This window comes from Plasmodium falciparum, assembly GCF_000002765.6.
Source record: "Plasmodium falciparum 3D7 genome assembly, chromosome: 8".
Taxonomy (NCBI): Eukaryota; Apicomplexa; class Aconoidasida; order Haemosporida; family Plasmodiidae; genus Plasmodium; species Plasmodium falciparum.
The window spans coordinates 1,059,118-1,084,219 of NC_004329.3; the positions used below are offsets into that span (position 1 = coordinate 1,059,118).

The following is a 25,102-nucleotide window of genomic DNA, read 5'->3' on the forward strand; positions in this document are numbered from 1 at the left end:
GTTTAATGATTTTTCTCCTAATTATTTTTATTTATGCAAACATTATAACAATATGGTATGCTTTTTTGTTTCATCGTTCTCTTTTCACTTATCACTTTTCTATTTATATATTTTTCTTTTTTTGATACTCATTTTTTGCCATCTTCAATCAAATAATGAGAGTTTTCCTTATGATTATCATTTATATGCAATTCCTCGTACTGTTTTATATCAACGGTTTTCTTTTCTTTTTTCTTCTTTTTCAAGAAATAGTCAAAATTTTCCATATAATTGTAGTCATATATATGCTTGAGATATTCTGGCAACTCATAATTTTGTAATTTCATTCTTCCCTGTGTAAAATGAGTATAGGTAGGAATAACATAATCTTCAATATGTTTGGAATATAATTTTTTATTTTGTAATATATGTTGAGGATAAATAAGTTCTCTAATTTTTCTACTAAGTAATTTGATACCTAAACCAAATTTTGCAGACGTTCCTATAACTTCCATATGTGGGAATATATTTCTTAAACGATAATATAAAGAATCTAAGTTGAATAAAGAATTTTTATGTAACATATCACATTTAGTAGCTACAACTAATTCTTTTTTATTTAAATATTCTGGATTGTATAAAAATAATTCATTGCGTAACATTTTAATTTGTTTAATCGTATCATTATAATAATCCTTTAAATTTTCGTCATGATCATTTTGTATATTAGTTATAAATATATTATTTTTTTTATTATTATTAATATTTAGAATATGTGAATTGTCATTATGTTTATTATTAATGTTATTTAAATTATTATCAACATTATAGTTTATATTATGAATGTTAGAATTGTTAATGTCACAAAAACTGTTCGAAATATTCATATTTTCGTTTATATTTTTATTTATTATATTTTCATTATGTGTTACTTCATTTGTTTCCTTTTGTGTGTAATATTCTTGTATTTGTAAATCGTCTACATTTTTTAATTTATCATTCGAGACATCAATAACATATACAATCAATTTGCTTCTGTATAAATGTCGTAATATTCGTTTTCCTTTGTTCTTATCTTTATGCGCATTAAAAAATAAATAGGGAGTATCTAATAAGGTTATTTCAACTCCATCTACATAATTAATATTTGATACATGTGGAATAGTAGTAGTAAATGTATTACTATTTATATTTCCTAAATATTTACTTAAGCTACTACATAAGGAGGTTTTCCCACTATTTTCTATACCTATAAATGCTACATCATTTAATAACCTTAATTCTAATTCTAGTAAAGTTGTTTCACTTTTTTCTGGTAATCTATAATCATGTTTTTTAAAATGAGAATAGGAAATACCTCCTTTTCCACCTCTGGCAACTAATAATTCTTCATTTTCATTTAAAAATTGATACCAGAATATACTTTTATATATTTTTCTATTATTTTCATTTTTTATTTTACAAGAAATTCTTTTTCTTACAATAGTACCTACAGGAACAAATATAATTTTGTCTTTCCCATCTTTTCCTCTACTATTTTCTTTAAAATCTTCACCATTATTTGCTTTAACCTTTTGTTCTATTTTAATTAAATCGTATATACTTTTCTTACTCTTTAATATAACATTTCCTCCATGTCCTCCATATCCTTCCCCCTTAAGTTTTTTGCTTCTTTGTTTTTTATAATTTGGATTGCCACCTTTTCCAGATTTTGTGGTTACCCATAAAAAATCACAAAAGCGTTTTTCATTTCGTATCATAATATTATCGTTTTCTTCTGTTAAAAATTTCATTAATGCTTCATTTTTTTCTTTTATTTTGTTACACTTTAATGTTAATTTTGATTCGTTACTATTTGATGTGTCATTTTCGATATTCCCTTGAAACATTTCAGTATATAAATTATTATCTTTACTATTATATGTAATACTATTAATATGTTCGACATTTATTTGTGTATTATTTGTTATTATTTTATGATATATATCTTCAAAAGAAGGATTTTTCTTTTTTTCTTTTATATAGTTTTCAAAATATTCACTATTACTATTACTATTACTATTACAATTAGTATTATCATTATTAATATCCATATGGTTATCCTCGTTAAAATTTTTATTTATAGTTTCTAATTTTTTCTTTTCATTTATGGTTTCTTTCTTGTTAATATATATACCCCTTTCCCCTTTAACATAAATACACTCGTTATCTTCATAAGCACTATCGTTAATAAGTATGTCATTTTTTTTTTCGCTATGTGAATGATAAGGAAAGGATAAATATAACCTTTTCTTCCTTATTTGAAGAATATTATAATGAATAACATTTGGTTTTAAAATACTATCACATATGTGATTTAACTCATTTTTAAAAGTAGCAAATGTTATATTTCTTTTTGATGAATAAAGTACATGGGACTTTCTTTTAGCATATAATGCTACTTTATATATGAGCTTTAACTTTTTATGCATACGAAAAAAAAAAAAAAAAAAAAAAACACAAAAAAAAGAGATGATATGAGAATAAAATTTGTTGTTTTAATCTTTTTTTGGTAAAAGATTAAAAAGATAAAATTATGCACACATACGAATAATTTTAAAAAGAAAAAAAATAAAATATATATATGTAATGTTGTATATATTTTATATTATGTTTTTTTTTCAACACAATGAAAGGAAAAATATATAAAATTATAAGCAAAAAAAAAAAAAAAAAAAAAAAATTCTTCTATATTATATATAAGTACATATATATATATATATTTTTACATATATATAATACATTTTAATAAAATACAACAATGAGCACACCTATGATATATTGAATAATTTGAAGTTACACAAAGTTTTTTGATATAAATATATTTTTAATTCCAAAAAAAGTTTATTCATGTGTTTTTAAAGATATAAAGTAGGTATTTATAAAACCAACTTAAAAAGAAAAAAAAAACATACATATTGTTATATAGATAGATATATAAATATATATGTGATGTTAACAAATATTTATGTACAATTAAAATCACATAAATATCAAAAAAAAAAAATATCATATAATAAAAAAAAAAAAAAAAAAAAAAAAAAAAATTTCCTTATAAATAAATAAATAGTTAAATATATATATATATATATATATATATATATATATATATATATATATATATGTGTGTGTGTATTTTTTTTTTTTTAACATGTTATTATGTAATGATCACATTTTTGATATGATATATTTATATAGTGTGGAACATCCATAGCCTGTTAACAAGCCAACTCGAAGGAGTGTTGAACCAAAACTACTAACTATTGCAACATTACTCATTGAATTAATAGGTTTGAGAATTTCTGGAACATTAATAAAAGACATGATAACAAACCAACCATTTAAATATATATTTAAAAAAATGAGTGCACATTTAAAAAGGAAATTATTAATAAATGTATCTTGTGTTAATGGTATTATCAATCCTATTACAGATAAGATAGTTCTTAATAAAGAATAAATTAATACTTTTTTTTGTGTCAAGAGGAAAATTTTAAATACTGGAAATGTTCCTGCAAGGGATGGGAAAACACGACTTATACAATCAGCAAATTGCACAATTCCAATTAATATATATCTTTCATCAACATTATTAGTCCACATTTCTGGACAAACAACCGGGAATAATAATATTTTGAGAAAAATATTATAAAAGCTACAAAATAAAAATATGAACGATTTTTTATATAAGAATGCTTTAATTTTGGCTTGTTTTATTAAATTTTTTTTATTTATATTAAATAGAAAGAATTGATTTTTATGATTTTTATTTTCGTCATCTATGTTATCTTCTTTTTTACTATGAGTAAGTGATAATGTTTTATTTTCATTAAGAAGTATGTCATTAAATTTTTTATTTTTTGAATGAGATTCTTGTAATATTTTATGATCTCCTATTTCATTACTAGTCATATTATTAGTATTATTACTACTACTTTTTATACCAACTGAGTTAGAATCATTTTTTGTTAATGAATATTTGGATTCCGTATTTTCTGTTTTACTTTCATATATTATACTATTAATATTTATTGGATATGATATATTTTGTGATTTTTTTTCAGTTATACTTTCATAATATTTATAAGAATCATCACGTGAATTTTTATTATTTTTTCTCTCTTCTGTATAAATTTTAAATTTTTCTTTAAAATTATTTGTTCTCTTTAATACAGTGTAACATAGAAAAGACACTAATATAAATATACAATTGATGGCTGATGTTATAAATAATGATAACATCAACTTTTGTATATCTTTATTTATTTTAATAACAAAATAAAAAAATGTGGATGTTATAAATAAAGAATATATCCCAGTCAAACCATATGATAAACAAATAACTTTTGAATCATTTACAACAATGGAAGATATGGAAAATATCATGGTTTTCATCATAGAGCACGTAGCACCAATTAATGCTACTAGTACATAAAAAAAAACGGTTTTATCATAAAAATATTTTATAATAAATGGATATATCATTTGTAATATGAATGATAATATAAAACACACATCATATGTTCTTGTCTTTACTTCTATAAATAAGGAACTTAACAATGATACAATAACTAAAATAGAAAAATATAGAAAAAAGGTTGAAGATACTACTATATTCTTATTTAATAATGCATGTATATGAGGTGTTGTATTTAATACACAATTATACATTAATACAGATGACATTCCCATTAAACATAATGTTATATTTGGAAAAATATTTGTAAACTCACTCATGTTATTATTCTTCTCTTCAATATCAATTTTGTTTTCGGTTAAATCAAGCTTTGGCTCTTCTTCAAATTTTCCATTTAAAATTATTTCTTCTTTTTTCATGTTCAAGAGACTTTCATCATCTTCATTAATTATTTTATTTTCTGTAATTCCGTCCATTCTGTAGTGCTCCTTGCTATTAGAATTGCTCATACTATTTTTAAAATTATGATATAAATAAAAAAGGGTAAATACATATATATATATAAATATATATGTATATTTTTTATTTTTTATTTTTTATTTCTTTGTGAACTTTTATGCTTATATATTACACATATGAAATTATTCACTTTCCTCTTATAATGTGCTAAAATATACATATTATTATAAATATCAATATATATATATATATATTGATTTATATATATAATGCTTATTATATTTTAATTTTTATGCAATATTTTAAAAAAATGTACTTTTAACCCTTATTGGGTATAATATTATATTAAATATCTTTATATATTATTATTAGTGATTTTAATTTTAAAGCTATTTTTCTCCTTATATATAATTTTTATATGTTCATATATATGAATATATATATATGTGGGTGGGTATAATATAGATCTTCAGCTATATGACTCTTTAAATAAAATCCCTGATTATATTATTATTTCGATTTTGGTATACACCCTAATGGGTTATTATTATTATTATTGTTCTTAGAGTTTTATTTATTTATTTATTTATTTATTATTTTATTTATGGAGTTATGCCCTATAATTTAAAAATATTTTATAATAAAAAGGGTTACAAGGTCAAAATATATATTATATTTTAAAAGAATTACATTAAGTAATTGTTTATTTGATTTTTTAAAAGTATATAAAGTCTTTTAAAAAATCAATAATAAATAAATATATATATATATTATATTTATTTTGAAATGGTTATTTAATATATATATTATTTTAATAATATATAAGGAATATATTATATATTATATATAAGATTATAACAAATGAATAAGTGTATATTAGTTTGTTCTTAAATAAACTAATTATTAGGCTCTTTTTTTTTTTTTTTTTTTTTTTTTTTTTTTTTTGGTGTTTAAACTAGAAATATGTATGTAATATAAAAAGGTTATAGGATGCTTGATAATAAAATTCCTACATATATAAGGTTATATAAATAAATAAATATATATTATATATATTATTATTATATAAGGAAGTATTTATTAATCGCCTCATATATTATATGCCTTTATACTAGAGAAAAAAAAATTCTAAAAAATAACATTTTTCATGAAAAAAAAAGAAAAAAAAAATAAAATAAAATAAAATAATAATAATCAGATAAATAAATAAATAGAAGTTCAGGAAAATAAATATATGTATAATTCTTAATATATATTATATATATATATATATATCAATATGTAAATATATATTATATATATAATATAACCTTATACAATGGAACCTAAATAAATTAAACTATATACACATAGTTTATATTGATCATAATATACTTTTTTTTATAATATATGTAATAATAGTATGGCATCGTTTTAATTATTACTAAATGTAATATATGATGAAAGGAAAAGGGTATTTACATAAAAATATATGTATATATATATATTATATATATTTAAATTTTATATATTCAAAAATATAACTGATTTATAATAAAATATTATATATATATAATATATATATATAATAATTTAATTGTGTACACGTTTATTATATTATAATACATACATATATATATATATATATATATATATGTAATATTTTTCTCTTTCCATATTAAAATAAAAGGGATAAAATATTATTATTTTTTTATAAGGTATGCTATTTTATATGAAATTTTATCATAACCTTTTTTATATTTTATTTTTATTTATTTATTTTTTTTTTTGATGTGTATATAATTTATTCCTTTTTTATAAGTTGAGGAATATAAAAATATATAGGAATAGCGACATGATTATATATAGCTTTAATTATATTTTTTTTATGTATCTTATAAGATAATTTTTATTACATGTATAAAGATTGCGATGGTTGTACTTTTCTATATTTTTTTTATTTTTTATTAATCTGTAATATATATAGGTATATATGTTCACATTTATATATGTATGCGTATATTTTTTTTTTTTTTTTTTTTTTTTTTTTATTTACATATTATGGTAAAAATGGAATAATTAATTTAACCATATATATTTTTGCCTCTTGATTAAAATATATATATATATGTATATTTTTTTTTTTTTTTGTGTTTGATTGAAATGATTAAAAGATATTTGAAAATATATCCATCCATATATTTCACCAAGCATGTGTATACTGCACCAGAAATAGATGGTAGTAAGGATTTGTTAAAAAAGGATTATGTATTTAATCAATACGTAAATAAAAAGGAAATATTCTTAAATAATAAATTAAAGAAAGGAAATTGTGAAAATGAAATAAAAAGAATATATTATTTTAAATTATGGAACGCTATGGTTGAGCATAACTTTACTTTGTTTGAAAATATTATTCAGCAATATCTAAATGAAGGATATAAATATGACGAGGTCATATATTCTATAATGACACACGCATATATTTTAAATCATAAGAAAAAAAACGAAAATGTAAATATTAAAATTTATGTGTATATGTAAAAATATATATATGTGACTTGAATAAATGCATACACACAAACACATATATATATATATATATATATATATATATATATATATATATATATATATATTATTATATATTTGGTATCCTATTCATGTTCATATTATTTATCATTTTATTTTATTTATTTTATTTTTTACAGGCCTATCTTGTAATTGAAGAAATGAAAAGGGCCTTTATGCACCCGATTATAATAAAAATAAACGAACGAATGATAAATTGTTTTTTAGAACTTGAATTAATATTTTGTGAACCTTCTAAAAGTTTATGGATAAATGTATGTCGTTTTATATGGGAATCATCAATCAAACTAAATAGAGAAAGGAGAAGAAAATTGAAAGAAAAATTAAATTTATTAGAACCTAATCAAGTATTAAAACTAACAAAAGAAGATGTAAAAAAACTTGTTAAAAAGGAATACGAAGAAACATTATTAAGTATGATGGATACATTATCTTTGGATGGTGAAGACCCATATGATCATATATTAATTGACAGGAAAGAAAATTATATGAAAATTGAAAATCAGAAGGACGGAAATTTCTTTCCTTCTAATGGTAATGAACTAACATGCCTTAATAATAATCATATATATAATGATCATATAAATTATTTAAAAGGAAACATAGAAAATGATACTTCAGAAAATGTGAACAGTTTTATGTTTTCTATACTTAATGAAGGAAAAAATAAGACAACTGAACAAGAAATAAATTATCAAGACGACTACAATTTAAATAACAATGATTATATGACTAAAATAACGAATATAAATAGTGATAATAATATAATGATGAATATGGAAAATGAACATATGTATGAAACAGACGAAAAAGATGAACATTATGAATCCTTTGACGATGCAGAAGATTTTGATATTCAACTATTAAAAAAATATTATAATTTGAAATAAAATTAAAATATAATTTTTTTTTTTTTTTTTATTAAATACGAAAAGGATAATTATGTTCATATAAAGTTATAATTTTATTTTATTTTATTTTTTTTTTTTTGTCTATTTTTTAATTTTTTGTTAATTTTTTATTTGTTATTTTATTATTTGTGTTAATTTATTATTTGTTATTTAATTATTTGTTCATTCATTATTTGTTATATTTTCAATATTTTATTTTTTATATTTTAAAAAAATTTATGTAATATATGTATATTATATTATATATATATATATATATATATATATGTAATATTTTTTTCTTTTTCCTTTTTTTTAAACTTAATTTATTTGTTATGTTTATAATAAAATATTCATAAAGAATGAAATTCTTATTTATAAAAAAAAAATAAATAAATGAAAAAGAAAAAAATTAATAAAATAATACTTTGAAGAATTCATTTAAAAAAAAAATTGAAAGAAATAATAATAAATATGATACTTTATGATTACACTTTATAATTATATAAAACTTCAATATTTTTTTCCGGCTCATTTAAATATTTAATATAAAATATAATGGTATGAATACCCCTGCTTTTCTTTTATCCATATATTATATATACCACGTATAAATATAATTATATATATATATATATATATATATTATATATATTGTAAAATACATTATATAAGTATACATAAATATATATCTTTGGAAATATAAATATTATATGTATTTTTTTTTTTTTTTTTTTTTTTTTTTTTAATTTGATATTATAAATTTTTGATGATCATATGAAAGATTAAAAATAAATATTATAAATTAAATTATAACGGTTCGATGAAGATATATATATATATATTATATATATATGTATAAATATATATTCGTTTTTGAATAAATATATTTATATTATAATTTTTATTTTTATTTATTTAATTTTTTTTTTTTTTTTTTTTTCATTTGAAAAAATATGAATAAAATTGTAATAATTTGAAGTTATATGTACCTTCTAAGTTTTAAAAATTAAAAACAAAAAAATATATATTATATATATATATATATATTTATGCTGCTAAATATTAAAAAGTAAAAGAACTTGAAAAAATGATAATTAACTTTGTAGGGAATACATTAATAATATTTAATGAAGATATTCCGTGTGATTTGTTAAGAAAGAAGTATAAGGAGTTATTTGTACCAACTATAAGTGTATTAGATTTTAAAAAAAAAAGATTATACCGAAAATACAACAACATCTTTTTATATACTTATAAGAATTACTCTTTTTTGTGGGAATTAGAAAATAATATTCTTCATAAGGTACAGAAATGTTTAAATAAAAATGGTATATTAAAATTAATAATTTATTTAAATAAAAATGACGTTATAACACCGGATAAACATGAAAATAAAAATAATAACGACATAAAAGTCAATATAGATCAAAAAGATTATTGTGAAAATTATATAAATGACATTTTTAAAAATATAAAAAAGGAATGTTTATATAACGGATTTATAAATATAGTTAATGAAACCTCAGTGGCGGAAAATGGAATTATTTTAAATGTGAGTAGAAAGATAAAATGGAAAAAAATTAAAATAAATAAATAAATAAATAAATAAATAAATAAATATATATATATATATATATATATATATTTATATATTCATGAATTTTTTTTTTTTTTTTTTTTTTTTCTTCTGGTTATTTATTTTTTTAGATTACGGCTGAAAATCCGGATTTTCTTTCTAATGAAGACAATGATGTTAGTTCAGATGATGAAGATTTATATAATAATGAAGATGACAAAAAAAAGGTTGTAAATAGAGTATGTGATAATTGTACTTGTGGAAAAAAAGAGAAACTACTAAATTCGGAAAATAAAGTTTTAATAAATGAAAAAGATGGAGAATACATTACAGAAAATGTAGTATCCTCATGTGGAAATGTAATATATATATATCATCTGTGTATATAGATATATTTTCATTTATTTATATATTATTACAAAAAAAAAAAAAAAAAAAAGAACTGTTATTTTATCTGTGTATTCCACTTTATAATTATTCATAATATATATATATATATTTATTTATTTAATATTTTTAGTGTTATTTGGGTGATGCATTCCGTTGTGCCTCTTGTCCTTATAAAGGTTAGTTTGTTTAATATATATGTAAATATTAGTTATATTAAAGTATTATATATTTATGTATACATATATGATATATATTTTTTTTTTTTTTTTTTTGGTATATTAGGTCTTCCTGCTTTTCAACCTGGAGAGAATGTTAAGCTCAATTTGAATGTAGGCAAAAATTAAAATAGATAAATAAATATATACACATATATATGTATTTTTATTTTTAAATGTTTAAATATATTATTTATTTATTTTATTTTATTTTTTTTTTTTTTTTATTAGAATGAATCTAATTGAGATGATATATTATATATCCTTTTAATAAATGTAATCCAAAATTCTAAAAAAAAAATTAATTTTTTTTTTTATATTAAAAACGTTTTCATTTCTTTTTGTTTTTAATTTAATTTTTTTTTTAAGCTATAATTTTTTATATATGTTTTTCCGTATAATATGTATATAATAATAAATTTACTTTTAATAATTTTCTTTTCTTTTCTTTTTTTTTTATATACAACTTTTTTGTGTAACTATTTTTGTATACACCTTTTTTTAAAAGGAATTAAATTTTAAAAATTAAAATTTTCTCCTTGTTTGTTAATATGAATTACTATGTTACTACCTTAATTTCATTTTATTTTATTTGTATTTTTTTTTGAAATATTATATTATTAAAATATCATTAACTTTTTATAATAATAATAATAATAATTTTTTATTTATTATTATTTTAATATTTTAAAAATAATAATTAACCTTTTAAATTTGGGAGTCTAAAAGTTTTTTTTTTTTTTTTAGCAATATTATAAGAATAGTTACATTGGTAAAATATATATATTAGCATTTAAAAAAAAAAAAAGAAATACAATTTTTATTAAACTGTATATAATATTTTGTCCCATCATATAAATATATATATATATATATATGTATATATATGTGTATATATTTTTGCTTAAAAGAGGTGGAATAAAGAACTACTTATTATATTTCTCTATAAATGTATAATACATAATAAAGATTTACACATTATCCTTGTTATGACTATTAATAATACATCTTCCTTTTTTTTTTTTTTTTTTTTTTTTAATATTTTTTTTAACTAATAATTTTTTTAATGAATAAAATATGAAAGTTCATTTTTACATTAACTTAAAAATGAAGAATATAATTGATACATAATTTAAAGCATCTGTTATATTTAGATAAAATTAAAAAAAAAAGGAATATACAGATAATTTTTCATGTTTATTAGTACATATATTAAGAATGGAATACTAATATATATTTTTATTTTTATTTTTATTTTTTTTTTTTGTGTTTATATTTTCTCTTCTTTTTCTTTTTCTTTTTGTTTTGTTTTGTTTTGTTTTTTTTTTGTTATGAAAATAATGGAAGTACATGAAAAAGGAGAAAATTTAGCAAGCTACGAAATAGATAAAAAATATGATACAAAGCTTGAGAGAAACCAATGTTATTTAATAACAAGTTTTATTTTTTTTATATTTTTTTTATCAACAATAAATAATTTAGACAAATATATACATATAAAAACAACTAGATATATATTAAGGTATTCCAATCTGTTGTATTTAATTTCTTTTTGTTCTTTGCATATTCAAGTAATAAATTAAAGTATTATTATTTTATATGGAACACATACACTTATATATATATATATATATATATATGTATATATGTATATATTTTTAGGTCGAGTTTCTTGTAGGATTAGATAAAGGATTATTACCAGTTAATAAATATTTAGCAGAGATTAAAGAAAAGATTGAGTGTATCAATTTGGTTGTTGTAAAAAATGTCATTTATTTTGTATATTCGTTTTGGGAATATGTCATAAGGAAAAGGATAAAAGTAAAATATAGATAATATATATAAATTTATGATAAATTATAAGTTTATATATATATATATATATATATATATATAGATATATTTGGTTTTTTTTTTTTTTTTTTTTTTTTTTTTTGTGATAGATTAAAACCTTTTGTAAATTGGGAATACTTATTTCAGTTTTCAATTTCTTAATTCAAAATAATATACATAATGATTTTTTTCGAATATTAACGTCTTCGTTTTTTTTTGTCTTTTTATTTTTCCTTCATATTTGTTTTAAAATTATTATGAGGGACTTTATGATATTTCAATGGTAAAAAATATATGTATGTGAATAATGTACCATTTTGACAAATTATATGGATTTTGAAAAAAAAATAAAATAAATAAATAAATACATATATATATATATATATATATATATATATATATAGACAGATTAGATAATTCCTTTGTTTTATTATATTTTTTATTTTTGTAGCGATTTATTAATGAACGAATTTGGATTTCTTTTAATATTTTTAAATTTAAGTGATTCTTATTATTTAAAATATTCTAACACACTTATAATATGCATCTTAAGACTACTCTCTTTTAAAATATTGTTTAACTCGGCAGTTCGAAAGTTAGGTATGTAAAAAAAAGGAAAATTACAAAAGTACAATAATATATATAAAAAGGAAAATAAATTATACATTTATAAGATAACAATATTTTATTCATATATATATATATATATATATATATATATATATTTATATTTATATTTATGTATATTTCTATATTTAGTTTATGATAGGAAAGCATGGGTAAATTTCGACTGTTTTGAAAATTTCTTTTTCTCTCAACCTGTCCCATCTCTTTTATCATGTAATTTTTGTATATTATATGAGGTTCATAATATTAATGTTATATGACATAAATTGTATATATTTTGTAACTTATTTAAATATTAAAAAGGTTATATTAACATATATTGTTTTTTTTTTTTTTTTTTTTTTTTTTTTTTTTTTTTGACTTATTTAAATTTTATTTTTTAGATATTGCAAATTGTAAATTTGATAAGAAACTAATTTGTTTTTGTATAATAGTATCTGAGGTATGAAAATAGTCGATCATATTATAATATAATCTATTCATTATATTATACATATATATATATATATATATATATTTATATATTTGTAGATAATATTTTCCTGGCTTGTATTTTGTGCATCACGTTTAAGATTATTCTTTTTTGGAATCTTTGTTTGTAAGAAAATGTTTATAATAAATGAACATAAATATTTTGTTTATATTGAAATAATTTATAATAATAAAAATTTTTATAATATATTCTTTGTAGGTATACATATAACATCATACATTATTTGTAATTATTGTTTTTTTTCTTATATTTGTCTTGTTTTATTTCTCTCCTCTTTTGACGATTCTACACTAAGCCTTCTTTTTCCTTCGGGGAATGCTCCAGAACTTTATATGGTAATATATATATAAATATATAAATATATATATATATATATATATATATATATATTTTTCATACTTATACCTTTATTTTCTTTATCTTTTTTAGAGTAACACACTTATGTGTACTCCCACATTTATATTCATTTGTTTAGTAAACACCATATTTTTTCTATTTTATTTGGTAACCAATAATTTTAAAATCAGTACAAATGTAAATTATAGAATATATATAGGCATATTTAAGAATATTATTTTTATTTTATGTTTCTTTGACTTTTTTTGTTTTGTTCTGATTTATTTATTTATTTTTATTTTTATTTTTTGTAGTTTATTGTATTTATGAATTGTGTCCCCTTTTTTGAGTAAGTGTAAATAAGACATATTTTTTTATACATGTTGAAATATATATATATATATATATTTTATATGTTTAGGCAATGGAATATATACGACTTGAAATGTTTTCATTTTTTTTATCGAATTCATTATGAATTTTCATGTTTGAATATATGTAATTCTTATGGTAAGCATTAAAATAAGCATTATAGAGTTTATATATATATATATATTTTCTTTTTTTTTTTCAAAAGCTATGTTAACATATACAGGATATAACAGAAAAGAAGTGGTTATAGAGGAGTTGCATAAAGTTGGAGAATCATATGTATGGAAAGAAGTACCTTTTAAGTATAAGCCAAGTGAGAAATATATATATATATAATTATTACCTAATATATAAATATATATATATATATATATATATTTATTTATTTAGACGATTTAAATAAAATTGGTAAAATATTGTGGTGGGGGCATATACCAAGATTGGAATGGAAATTTTTTTTTTTCCCTGACCATCTTAAAAAAGAAGATTATAAGAAAAATATATATCCTTTATATATTTGTTCTTTCTTGAAAAAATTATGCAATAGGGATTTAGACTTGACGTCTATATTTGAGGTATTAACCCTTCAATGTGAAATATATAGGAATAATAAATATTATTATTATTATTATTATATAGTATTATTTTATTTTTTATTTTTTTCTAAGGATGAACAAATGGAAAGTGTACCACTGTTAATCCGTTTGATCTATTATGACTATAAGATGATTAATGGTAAATTATTTTTATATAATTATATATATATATATATATATATTATTGTACATGTTTGTATAATTATTTATATTTTTTATTATAGAAGAAAAAAATATTAACAACAATAATAATATAGAAATGAAGACATTAAACAACAAGGTAATTTTTCTCTTTTTGTTCTTTCCATGATGTGTAAGGTGTATATATATTTATGTGTGAATATGAAAATTCAAGCATATATATATATATATATATATATATATTTATATTTATTTATTTATTTTATTAAGGATGATAAGGTTACATGGGATATGGGGAAATATTGGCAAAGAAAAAAAATTGATATTATAGGAACTTTAAAATATAAGAAAGAAAACAAATAGGAAAATCTAATCATTTAATATTTATTTATCTAATTGAAGAGTTTTATAATTTTTTATAATTTGTTTAGATAATGATAAATTCTAAAAATATAAAGTATTTGTACATAATATATTTTTAAATTAAATTTTTTTTTTTTTTTTTTTTTGGTTATTATATAAATATATATATATATATATTACATATATGTAATGAATTTATATATAATACTATCATGTTGCATATATTTGTTATTTTATTTTATTTTATTTTATTTTAATATATCATTTTTTTTTTTTTTTTTTAATTTCTTTATTATTTTATATTTTATTCAACTTTTGAAAGACTTGTTTTTAATCATTAATATGAAATTATTTAATTTAAGAATAAATAAAATATTATAAATAATATAGAGGAATAAATATTCAACTGTGTCATAATTTAATTATGGATTCACATAAAAAATAAAAATGAAAAGGATGGAATATAATTAAAAATTATAAATCTTTAAAAGGACTTATATAATTTTTTTTTTATAAATATTATATAAAAAATTCATTTATATCTTTTGTAATTTTTTAATAATCCAATATGTATAAAGGTTGAAAAAAAAATATTCGCGTATTTATATATTATATATATATAATATACAAATAAATAATACATATATATATAAATGATATGTATAATAAATGAATGTACCACATTTTTTATATATATGATATGGATAAAAAAATATATATAGTTTTAAATGTTAGCATAATTCATTCATTAATTATATTATATATAATATATATATATATATATATATATATATATTTTTTTTTTATGATGGTAATAATTATTCCTTTATTTTTATATATATGGAAAACAACAAAATTTCTATTTTATATAAATAATAATAATGATTTATATATATATATATATATATATATATATATATATATATATATAATATGTATATGTTATATGTATATATTTAAAGAATTATTTTATTATAAACAAAGGAATAAAAAAAAAGTGACTATTCTTGTAAAATAAATGAAATATATATAAATATATTATATTTTATTTTTATTTATATGAACTATTTGTTATTTTATTTTTTTCTTAAGTCCTTTATATATATATATATATATATATATATGTATATATTTTTTAAATGAAATATTTAAATACTTCCCATCCTTTTGAATATAATTTCAATATTCCTTTATTTTGACTGAATATATTATATATATATATATATATAATATATTTTATACGTTTTATTTTATTTTATTTTATTTTATTCTTTTTTTTTTTTTTTTGTTTGTTAATACTTTTATATCATATACATAATATATTTATATATATATATATTTTTTTGTGGAAAGTGTTATTGTATGTATATGTGAAATTATGAATGATGAATAAATTTTATTATTCTTTTAAGAATAAGGAAAATGAAAATGACGCAACAGATAAAATTAAAGAAAACATTTTTATGAAAGATAATAATAATTATGATTATAATGAGAACAGTTATGATAAGAATAGTATGTATGATGATAATAAAATAATAAGAAAAAGAAGCAGGAAGAAAAAAGGCGAACAGGATGAAAATATGGCTTCAAAAAATATTGAAAGAAAAAGTTCTTTTAATAGCTTTCATTTGGATAATGAAAATGTAAATAAGGATTATTATTATGAAAATTATGATATGGATGATAATAAATATGATAAAAATGGAAACGTAAATTATGATAATTATAATAAAAATGATGACTTGCTATATAATAAAAACGATGACATGCTATATAATAAAAATGATGACATATATAATAATAAAAATAAAAATGATAGTAGTAATTATAACAATGGTAATAGTCTAATTAATCCAGAATTTATAAAAAATATTGGTATATGTTATAATATAATAAATGATGAAACGAAATTTGAAAATGATACATGTTTTAAAAAAATTTCGGATATAATTGAATTAAGAATTACCCAAATAATTGAAGAAGCTAATAAATTTTATGAGAAAAGAAAAAGATATACCATAAATAAATATCTAAGTATAGAAGACCTAACAAATTGTTGTAATTATTTGAATGTTGTAATACCATATAAATATAAAAATAGTTTCTTTTATAATTTTATTACATTAAATGAAAATTATAAAAATAATAAAATTATATATAGATTAATTTCTAAGAAGGAATACCCAGATTATTTAAAAAAAAGGCATTCCAGAAAGACATATGAAAAAAGGAAAAAAAAATTATATCATATGCAAATGAAAAAGGAAAAAATTAAGAATATGCAAAATAAAAATGTCAAAGAAAAAAATATTAACAAAAAGCATAATAAATATAATAAACATAATAAACTTAATAAATATACAAAGAAAAATAAACACAAGTTTAAACATAGTAGTAAACACATGTTCAAAATGATTCATAACAATTTTATAGGAAATGAAAAGAAAGGAACAAATAATAGAACTAATTTATATAATGAATCATACCATACAAAAAAACATAAGAACAAATATACAACACATAAAAATAAAATAAATAAACATTCCAAGAAAAATAAAAAGGAACACATTAAAAAGGATACCGAAGTTGATCAAATAAATAATAAAGAAAGTGATATTACAAACCATGATAAATTTAATATGTTTAGTGAAAATGAAAAACATGATTCACCAAAAGAGGAACAAGATGAATTAATAAAATTGGATATGAACTTGTCAGACAATTTGGATGTAAATTTATCAGATAATATAGATATAAATTTAGATAATGAACTGGATGAATACTTTGATGAATTTCTAGAAGGTCAAGGACAAGAAGAAAAATATAGTGAAGAAAAAAATCAAGACCTATTAGATGATGATATATTCAATTTTTCTGATGATGATAATAAGGAGGAAAGTAAAGAAAAATATTTTGACAACAAAAATAAGTCTTCTGAATATAATAATAATAATAATAATAATAATAATAATAATAATGAAGATAATAATGAAGATAATAATGAAAATAACATTGATAATGATAATGATAATAATAATAATATAGATCTTGATCTTAGTAGTTTAGATTTTAATAATAACGATAAGAATTCTATAATAATTGAGAATGATCAATTAAATGATGAAGATATTTTTAGTGAGGACTTAATGAATAATAACATAAAGAGAGAGGAGAATATAATAAAATCGGATGAATATAATAAATTAGATATGTCTAATTTAAAAGGTAATGAAAATATGAATGAGAAGAATTTTATAACTCCTTATCATGAAAATAATAATGATAACCTTTCAGATACGTTACAAGATGAAAGGTCTATAAAATCTGATATAAATATGAATATAGATAATAATATATTATATAATTCATATATAAAAAATAATGAAAATAAAAAAAAAAATGTTCTGAAAATGTTATTATGTGGTATGGAAAATAACTTACCTGCTGAAACCAATATAACCATATTTTGGTTATTCGTACAAAATGGTTATAGAGAAAAAAGAAAGAAGAAAAAAAAAAAAAACGACAAAGAAAAAGATAAAGATCAAAATAATAATTATAATGACCCAGGTGATGAAATACATTTTAATTTCGATGAGAATGAAAAAAGAGAAGATAAAAATGTAGCTGCTTATTTTAATTATCAATGTCATGAAATTTTATATACTATTGAGAAAAAGAAAAGGTATAAAAATTATATAGGAAAACAAAATGTACTAAATGAACATGAAAATTTTAAATATAATAATATATTTTTATTACCAAAATTTTATCCTATAAATAAAGAATATGCAATATTATCTAAATATATTTTGGAAATAATAAAAGATATTATTAATTATCGTATTAACTTTTTTGATTATAATAATATTTTACATATTTTCAGTACATCGAAACAAATAAATAAAATATTAACGAATATTTTATTTTTTCTTTTTAATGAATTAGATCATAATTTAAGATTAAATAATATCTATGCATCTTTGATGTTATTAATATTATTAAATGGTATAATAAAAAATAATAATATTGATATCGATTTCTATTGTTTGCAGATATTAAAAATGTTAATTCATGTTATTATATATGAACATGAATTACGATTAAAAAATATATATATTATTTTATTATTAAAAAGAAAAGCTTGTGATATTATTATAGATTTTTGTTCAGTGTTGAAGAAACAAAATAATAATGAAATTATAAATATTGATTATTATTTAATATATATATTAAGCAAATTATTAACACATAATAAATGTACATATATGCATATATATGTATCTTATTATTTAATATATTTAATGCCAATTAATATTCACATAAAATTCTTTTTATCATATACACCTAATTTCTTAACCATATTTTTTAAAAAATATATATATTATCAAAATGTGTATAGTTCTTTTTCATCTTATGATCAAAAAGAATTAAACGAGTTATTTAATTTTTTCTTCTTTCATATATATACACTAATACAAGGATCTATATATCGCATATTTAAAAATATTAATTTGTTAATAATTAATTCAGCATCATGTAACTATTTAAATTATTTGTTTAATTTTATTATTAATTATGCCGATTATCATTTACCATTAATTTTATGTATCTTGAATGTTATAGATAAAAATTATTCTCCACATAAAAACGATCCAATTTATCATCTTCAACAAAAAAGAAAAAATAGTAAGAAGCGAAGATTGAAGAAAATTAAGAAAATAATGATGAAAAGGATGAAAATAAATATAAACAAAAGGAGAACCAAAAAGAAAAAAAAACTTAAAAGAAATAAAAAAAACAATAATAAATATTTAATTAAAAGCAAAAATTATTTAAAGAGTGTTAAGGATATCACAAAATTTTATTTAAATAAAAAACCTAATAGTGATAATGGAGATGATAGTTATTATGAAGATGACTATTTGAATCCTGAGTCTTTTAATTCAAATATTTTTGGTTATAATAATTATAGCAAAAAACAATATTTTAATTCTTACATTAAGAAAAGAATATCTCTAAACAAACCGTTAATTCAACATAGTAAGGAAAAAAATGAGTTACGCACAAACATTGCTGTTAATAATGTTTTAAACAAAATATTAAATAAGTTTGAAAAACGAAGAAAAAAAAAAAAACATAAAACAAAAAATCATCAATATGATGCATATTTATATGACACATGTTATTACTTTTTATATACATTCTAAGTTTTTATTAAAACAAAATTTAATTATAACGTTGAATGATAAATTATAAATGATAAAAACACTATATATGATATAGAATATAACATAATATAAATGAAATATTATATGTAATAAATTATATATCATATATAAAATATATAACGAATGATCAAATTACATTTTAGTTCTAATTATATATAAAAAAGGTTTGTATGCTATTTTATACTTTTCATAATTGTTATTAATATATACATATATATATATATATATATGTATGTATATATTCAAATGTGTATATACATTTATTTTCATTTTTTCATATACAAATGAGATTATATGTACACATAACAAATTTACATATATATATATATATATATATATATATTTTCTATTGTTTTTCTGTGCTTATTTTATTTTATTAGTTTTAATTTTTTTTTTTTCTTTTTTATAAATCATTTAAAATTGATTGTTTCATAAACTTTAAAGAATTTATAGCATCTGAGGATGATACCATTTTTATATTTTCTTTTAATGTTTTTATTTCCAATGAATTTTTATGTGCAACATTGTTATTATGATCTAAATTTTTGTTTTTTAATGATTTTTTCTTTTCCATCTTTTTTTTTAAGGTTTCATCACATTTGTTCTTGACAGATATTGAATTGAATTCATTATATTCATTTTCATTGTTACATAATTTATCGTTTTCCTTATTCATATGCTCATTATTGTTAGTAACATTATATGTTACCATCATATCATTATTTAATTCATTTTGCTCTTGTTCCATTTCAGTATATTCTTCATTTTTTCCTAAATTTTGACTTTGTTCAATTTCATTTACATTATATGAGATAATATTATTATCCATTATACTATTTTGTGAATTTCTTTCTATTTCTTCATCTATTCTTTCATCCAATGATTCATTACTTTCATTTATTTCCTGTTTACTTCTTTTCACGTCATTAATAGGATTTTTAATTTCAGCTAGCGGATTTTTTTTTTTTTTTTTTTTTTTTTTTTTATCTTTTTTTTTTTTTTTTTTCTTTTGCTTGTTTATAATTTGGCTAGCTGAATTAACACTTTCTTGCGCGGACAATACTAATCCACTTTCATTATTATTATGATGAATGTTTTTAATTTGTCTAGGTGATTTATATTTTAATTTTTTTTTTTTGTTTGCAATATAAAATGGTGTTTTCTTATCATTGGATATAGAGTCCAAATTATTTAATAAGAATGTTTTTATTTTGTTTAAATAAAATATACTATTCGTATTAGCCATATGGTTTTGATATGTATATAAATAATGTTGAGAATTTTGTTCGTGTATATTTTGTAAATGGTTCTGTACTTTGCACAATTTAAAATATATATTATGTATATTTTCAAAATGGAAATTATTTATTTTTAAAAGATTATATAATAACTTTAATGTAACAAAAGCGGCGTTATTATTTTTAAAAATAATATGGAAATTAACATTATTTGTTTCATGGAATACATGGAAAATGAAATATTCATAATGAACTAAAATTTTTTCTTTAATTTCTTCATTGTTATAATATTTTAAATATTTAAGAAATAGAGAAAGGTTTTGCACCAAATGAATATATAAAGTACAATAAATATCAACAATATCATTTACATGTTCCACATTTTTTATCTTATTCAATATATTAATTAAGTTCGTTTGTTCTGTTATTGAAAAGTTATTTTTTGTTAACAGGTTTATATGTTTGAATAAGTACATAATATAATTCACAAACCCATCAAATATGATTGGACATTTTTTTAATAAATTTTCTGTGTATGTATAAAGATGCTTAATTAAGAAATACGTTAAAAATAAATCATCTTCATTATTATGAGATGAAAGAAAAGGTTTCATAAAATGTATAAAATACGTTGTATTGATACTTATACATTCAGTATCTATAATATTTGATATATCGTTAAAAAATGTACATATATGATATGTTATATAACTAAAAAGGTTGTTATTTTGATAAAGACTATAATTCTGTACTAACGTTGTGTTAAATTCATGATTTATGCTTTGTACACTATTTATAGCATATTTTTCTTTATCTACTTCTTTTATAATATTGTCTACAAAATAGGATGTTCTTTTATCATTTGTGTTTTCTTCAGGTTTGTTGTAATATATAGAATCCTGATTGTATAAGGAAATATCTATATTTGTATTATTATATATATAATCTTTTGATATATGAACTAAATATTCTAATAATTTATTAACATTGTTAATAATATGTTTTATATTTAATATAATATGTACATTGTCTTCATTTTTTATGGTATACACATTTTGATCATTATTACTAATGTATTTTTTAATAAATATTTTATAAATACTTAAGACATTTAAGAAAAAAAATAAATTTTCTTTTTTCCCATATTTTAATAATAAACTTATATTATCATTTAAATAATTATCTAAATATTGATATATTTCTTTATTTAACATAAGTTTCTTTTTTTTTTTTAAATAGGTTACAAAAATTTCTTGGATGATAGGTAACATATATTCATTATATTTGTTTAATTGTATAAATAGAAAATTAAAAAATTCCTTTTCATTATCTTTTATTAAATGGTGATTAATAAATACAATGAAAAGTAATGTTTTATTTGCTAATGATAGAATATTTTCATTGCATAAAATGGTATGGTTAATATTTAAAAGCGTTGTAAATATATTCTTAATATATTTGGAAAATATTTTTCCTGCCTGTTCATCATTATTTTGTAATATATGAAAAATAAATTGTATAATAGCATAATAGGCATATATTTTATAATTAATAAATTTATTTTCCTTAGGGGGTGATGATATATGTTGTGATATTTCTAAATCTATAATATTTTTGATAAGTATATCTATTTTTTTATATTTATTTTGATTAAATAAATTTTGTGAAGAATTATCTCTTATATTTTTATTATTTTGTTTTAGTTTATCCTTATTATGTTGTATATTTTTCTCATATTCTTTATTATTATCATTATTTATTAAGTGCAGAAGTCCTTTATTTTGATCATTTATATATTCGTTTTCTAAATTAAAAATGAAAGTTACAAAGATGACAAAGAAAAATTTATCTTCATCATTAAAAGAATTATTATTATTATTATTATTGTTACTGTTATTGTTATTGTCTGTTATTTTTTGTTTACTTAAATTTATTATTTCTTCAAAGATTGAATCGTTAATAAGATTTATGAAGAAATCATTTTTATCTTCCAGTAATTTTAAACTTTTTTTTATACAATGAAAATATAAACAAACTTTAAATAAATTTATTTCTTTCCTTCTCCATTTTGTTAATACTTCATCGATCAATTTCATATGCATTGGGTACTTTTATAAAAAGATTATGCTATTAAAGATACAAGATAGATACAGTAAAATGAAAAATAAAGAAAAATAATAAAATAAAATGAAATATAAAAATGTATTTATAAATGATATTAAAACTTAGATGAAAGAAAATGTATATAAACAAAAAACGTGGTAATTATTATAACAATCTACAAAATGTCACAATTAAAAAGGGAAAATAAAATAAAATAATAAAAATATATATATATATATATATATATATTTATTTATTTTTATATTCTTTTTTACTATGTTAAAAAATGTATATTTAATTTTTTAATGTTTTTATATTATAATAATAAATCATTTTATATATATATATATATATTGTATATGTAGAAACCATTTTATAACATTTATATTTTTTATTAAAAAATTTATAAATTAAAAAAAAAAAAAAAACAGAAACAAAAAAAACTAATATTTTATTTATATAATATATTGTATTATAATCATATAATATATAAGTTTGTAATTATAATATAAATACTTTTACCATATGTATATTTCCTATATGTAAATTAAAAAATTTTATAAAGATATTATACTAAATATTTTATATGCATATAATATTACATATATATATTATCTTTATATACTGTTATATATACTTCTTTTTTTCCTACATAATATTTATAGCATATAATCTACAAAAAAAAAAAATTGATTTCGTTTTATATTTATTATGTTATTTAAAGAAAAATTAAAATTATTTTTATTTAATATTATAAAAAAGTGAATGAAAGTTTTAAAATAATAAAACTACAAATTTTTTTTAAGAAAAAAAAGTGGGGGGAAATAAACTTTATTATATATATATATATAATATATATATATGTTTATAATTTTAGAAGTGGGATATTTTTTGAAATGTATGTAAAATATACAAGAACAATATATTACCTCAAAACACTATTTTGTGCATTAATAAAATATTAATTTATTTTAATATATAAATACATATAAAAATATATATAGTGTATTATTAATCGTTGTCACTTTTTCATTTTTTATTCGAAAGTCTAAATTTTATTCGTGTTCTACTAAAGTAGTATACTCAGCATAAGAATAAAATAGTTATATATAAATATATATAATATATATATATATATATATATATATATATATATATATATATGTATATATTTATTTATTTATAACATATTGGGTATGTGAAAAGATACTTCTTTCTTCATTAATA

General features: G+C 17.7%; 7 protein-coding genes across 7 annotated transcripts; 4 read left to right on the forward strand and 3 right to left on the reverse strand.

The window, feature by feature from the left end:
• Positions 1-128: 128 nt before the first annotated feature.
• On the reverse strand, positions 129-2,450 carry PF3D7_0824300 (GTP-binding protein Obg2, putative; the record flags this gene model as incomplete). The annotated part of the gene is made up of 1 exon (XM_001349245.1): positions 129-2,450. The coding sequence occupies one exon, from the start codon at positions 2,448-2,450 to the stop codon at positions 129-131; it is 2,322 nt and encodes a 773-aa protein (XP_001349281.1).
• A 736-nt stretch (positions 2,451-3,186) lies between these two features.
• Positions 3,187-4,944, reverse strand: PF3D7_0824400 (nucleoside transporter 2; the record flags this gene model as incomplete). Its single annotated transcript, XM_001349244.1, has 1 exon — positions 3,187-4,944. One exon carries the CDS (start codon positions 4,942-4,944, stop codon positions 3,187-3,189), a length of 1,758 nt encoding a protein of 585 aa, XP_001349280.1.
• Positions 4,945-7,036: 2,092 nt separating this feature from the next.
• Positions 7,037-8,355, forward strand: PF3D7_0824500 (conserved protein, unknown function; the record flags this gene model as incomplete). The annotated part of the gene is made up of 2 exons (XM_001349243.1): positions 7,037-7,387; positions 7,585-8,355. The coding sequence occupies 2 exons, from the start codon at positions 7,037-7,039 to the stop codon at positions 8,353-8,355; spliced, it is 1,122 nt and encodes a 373-aa protein (XP_001349279.1).
• A 1,090-nt stretch (positions 8,356-9,445) lies between these two features.
• Positions 9,446-10,785, forward strand: PF3D7_0824600 (Fe-S cluster assembly protein DRE2, putative; the record flags this gene model as incomplete). The annotated part of the gene is made up of 5 exons (XM_002808829.1): positions 9,446-9,910; positions 10,066-10,293; positions 10,455-10,500; positions 10,607-10,653; positions 10,771-10,785. 5 exons carry the CDS (start codon positions 9,446-9,448, stop codon positions 10,783-10,785), a joined length of 801 nt encoding a protein of 266 aa, XP_002808875.1.
• Positions 10,786-11,870: 1,085 nt separating this feature from the next.
• On the forward strand, positions 11,871-15,300 carry PF3D7_0824700 (lipase maturation factor, putative; the record flags this gene model as incomplete). Its single annotated transcript, XM_024473174.1, has 16 exons — positions 11,871-12,110; positions 12,202-12,360; positions 12,483-12,655; positions 12,824-12,972; positions 13,132-13,212; positions 13,383-13,441; positions 13,531-13,597; positions 13,691-13,827; positions 13,922-13,996; positions 14,143-14,177; positions 14,250-14,338; positions 14,406-14,513; positions 14,591-14,775; positions 14,869-14,935; positions 15,021-15,076; positions 15,208-15,300. The coding sequence occupies 16 exons, from the start codon at positions 11,871-11,873 to the stop codon at positions 15,298-15,300; spliced, it is 1,773 nt and encodes a 590-aa protein (XP_024328959.1).
• Positions 15,301-16,682: 1,382 nt separating this feature from the next.
• Positions 16,683-20,513, forward strand: PF3D7_0824800 (conserved Plasmodium membrane protein, unknown function; the record flags this gene model as incomplete). The annotated part of the gene is made up of 1 exon (XM_001349240.1): positions 16,683-20,513. The coding sequence occupies one exon, from the start codon at positions 16,683-16,685 to the stop codon at positions 20,511-20,513; it is 3,831 nt and encodes a 1,276-aa protein (XP_001349276.1).
• A 424-nt stretch (positions 20,514-20,937) lies between these two features.
• On the reverse strand, positions 20,938-23,874 carry PF3D7_0824900 (conserved Plasmodium protein, unknown function; the record flags this gene model as incomplete). The annotated part of the gene is made up of 1 exon (XM_001349239.1): positions 20,938-23,874. The coding sequence occupies one exon, from the start codon at positions 23,872-23,874 to the stop codon at positions 20,938-20,940; it is 2,937 nt and encodes a 978-aa protein (XP_001349275.1).
• Positions 23,875-25,102: the final 1,228 nt, after the last annotated feature.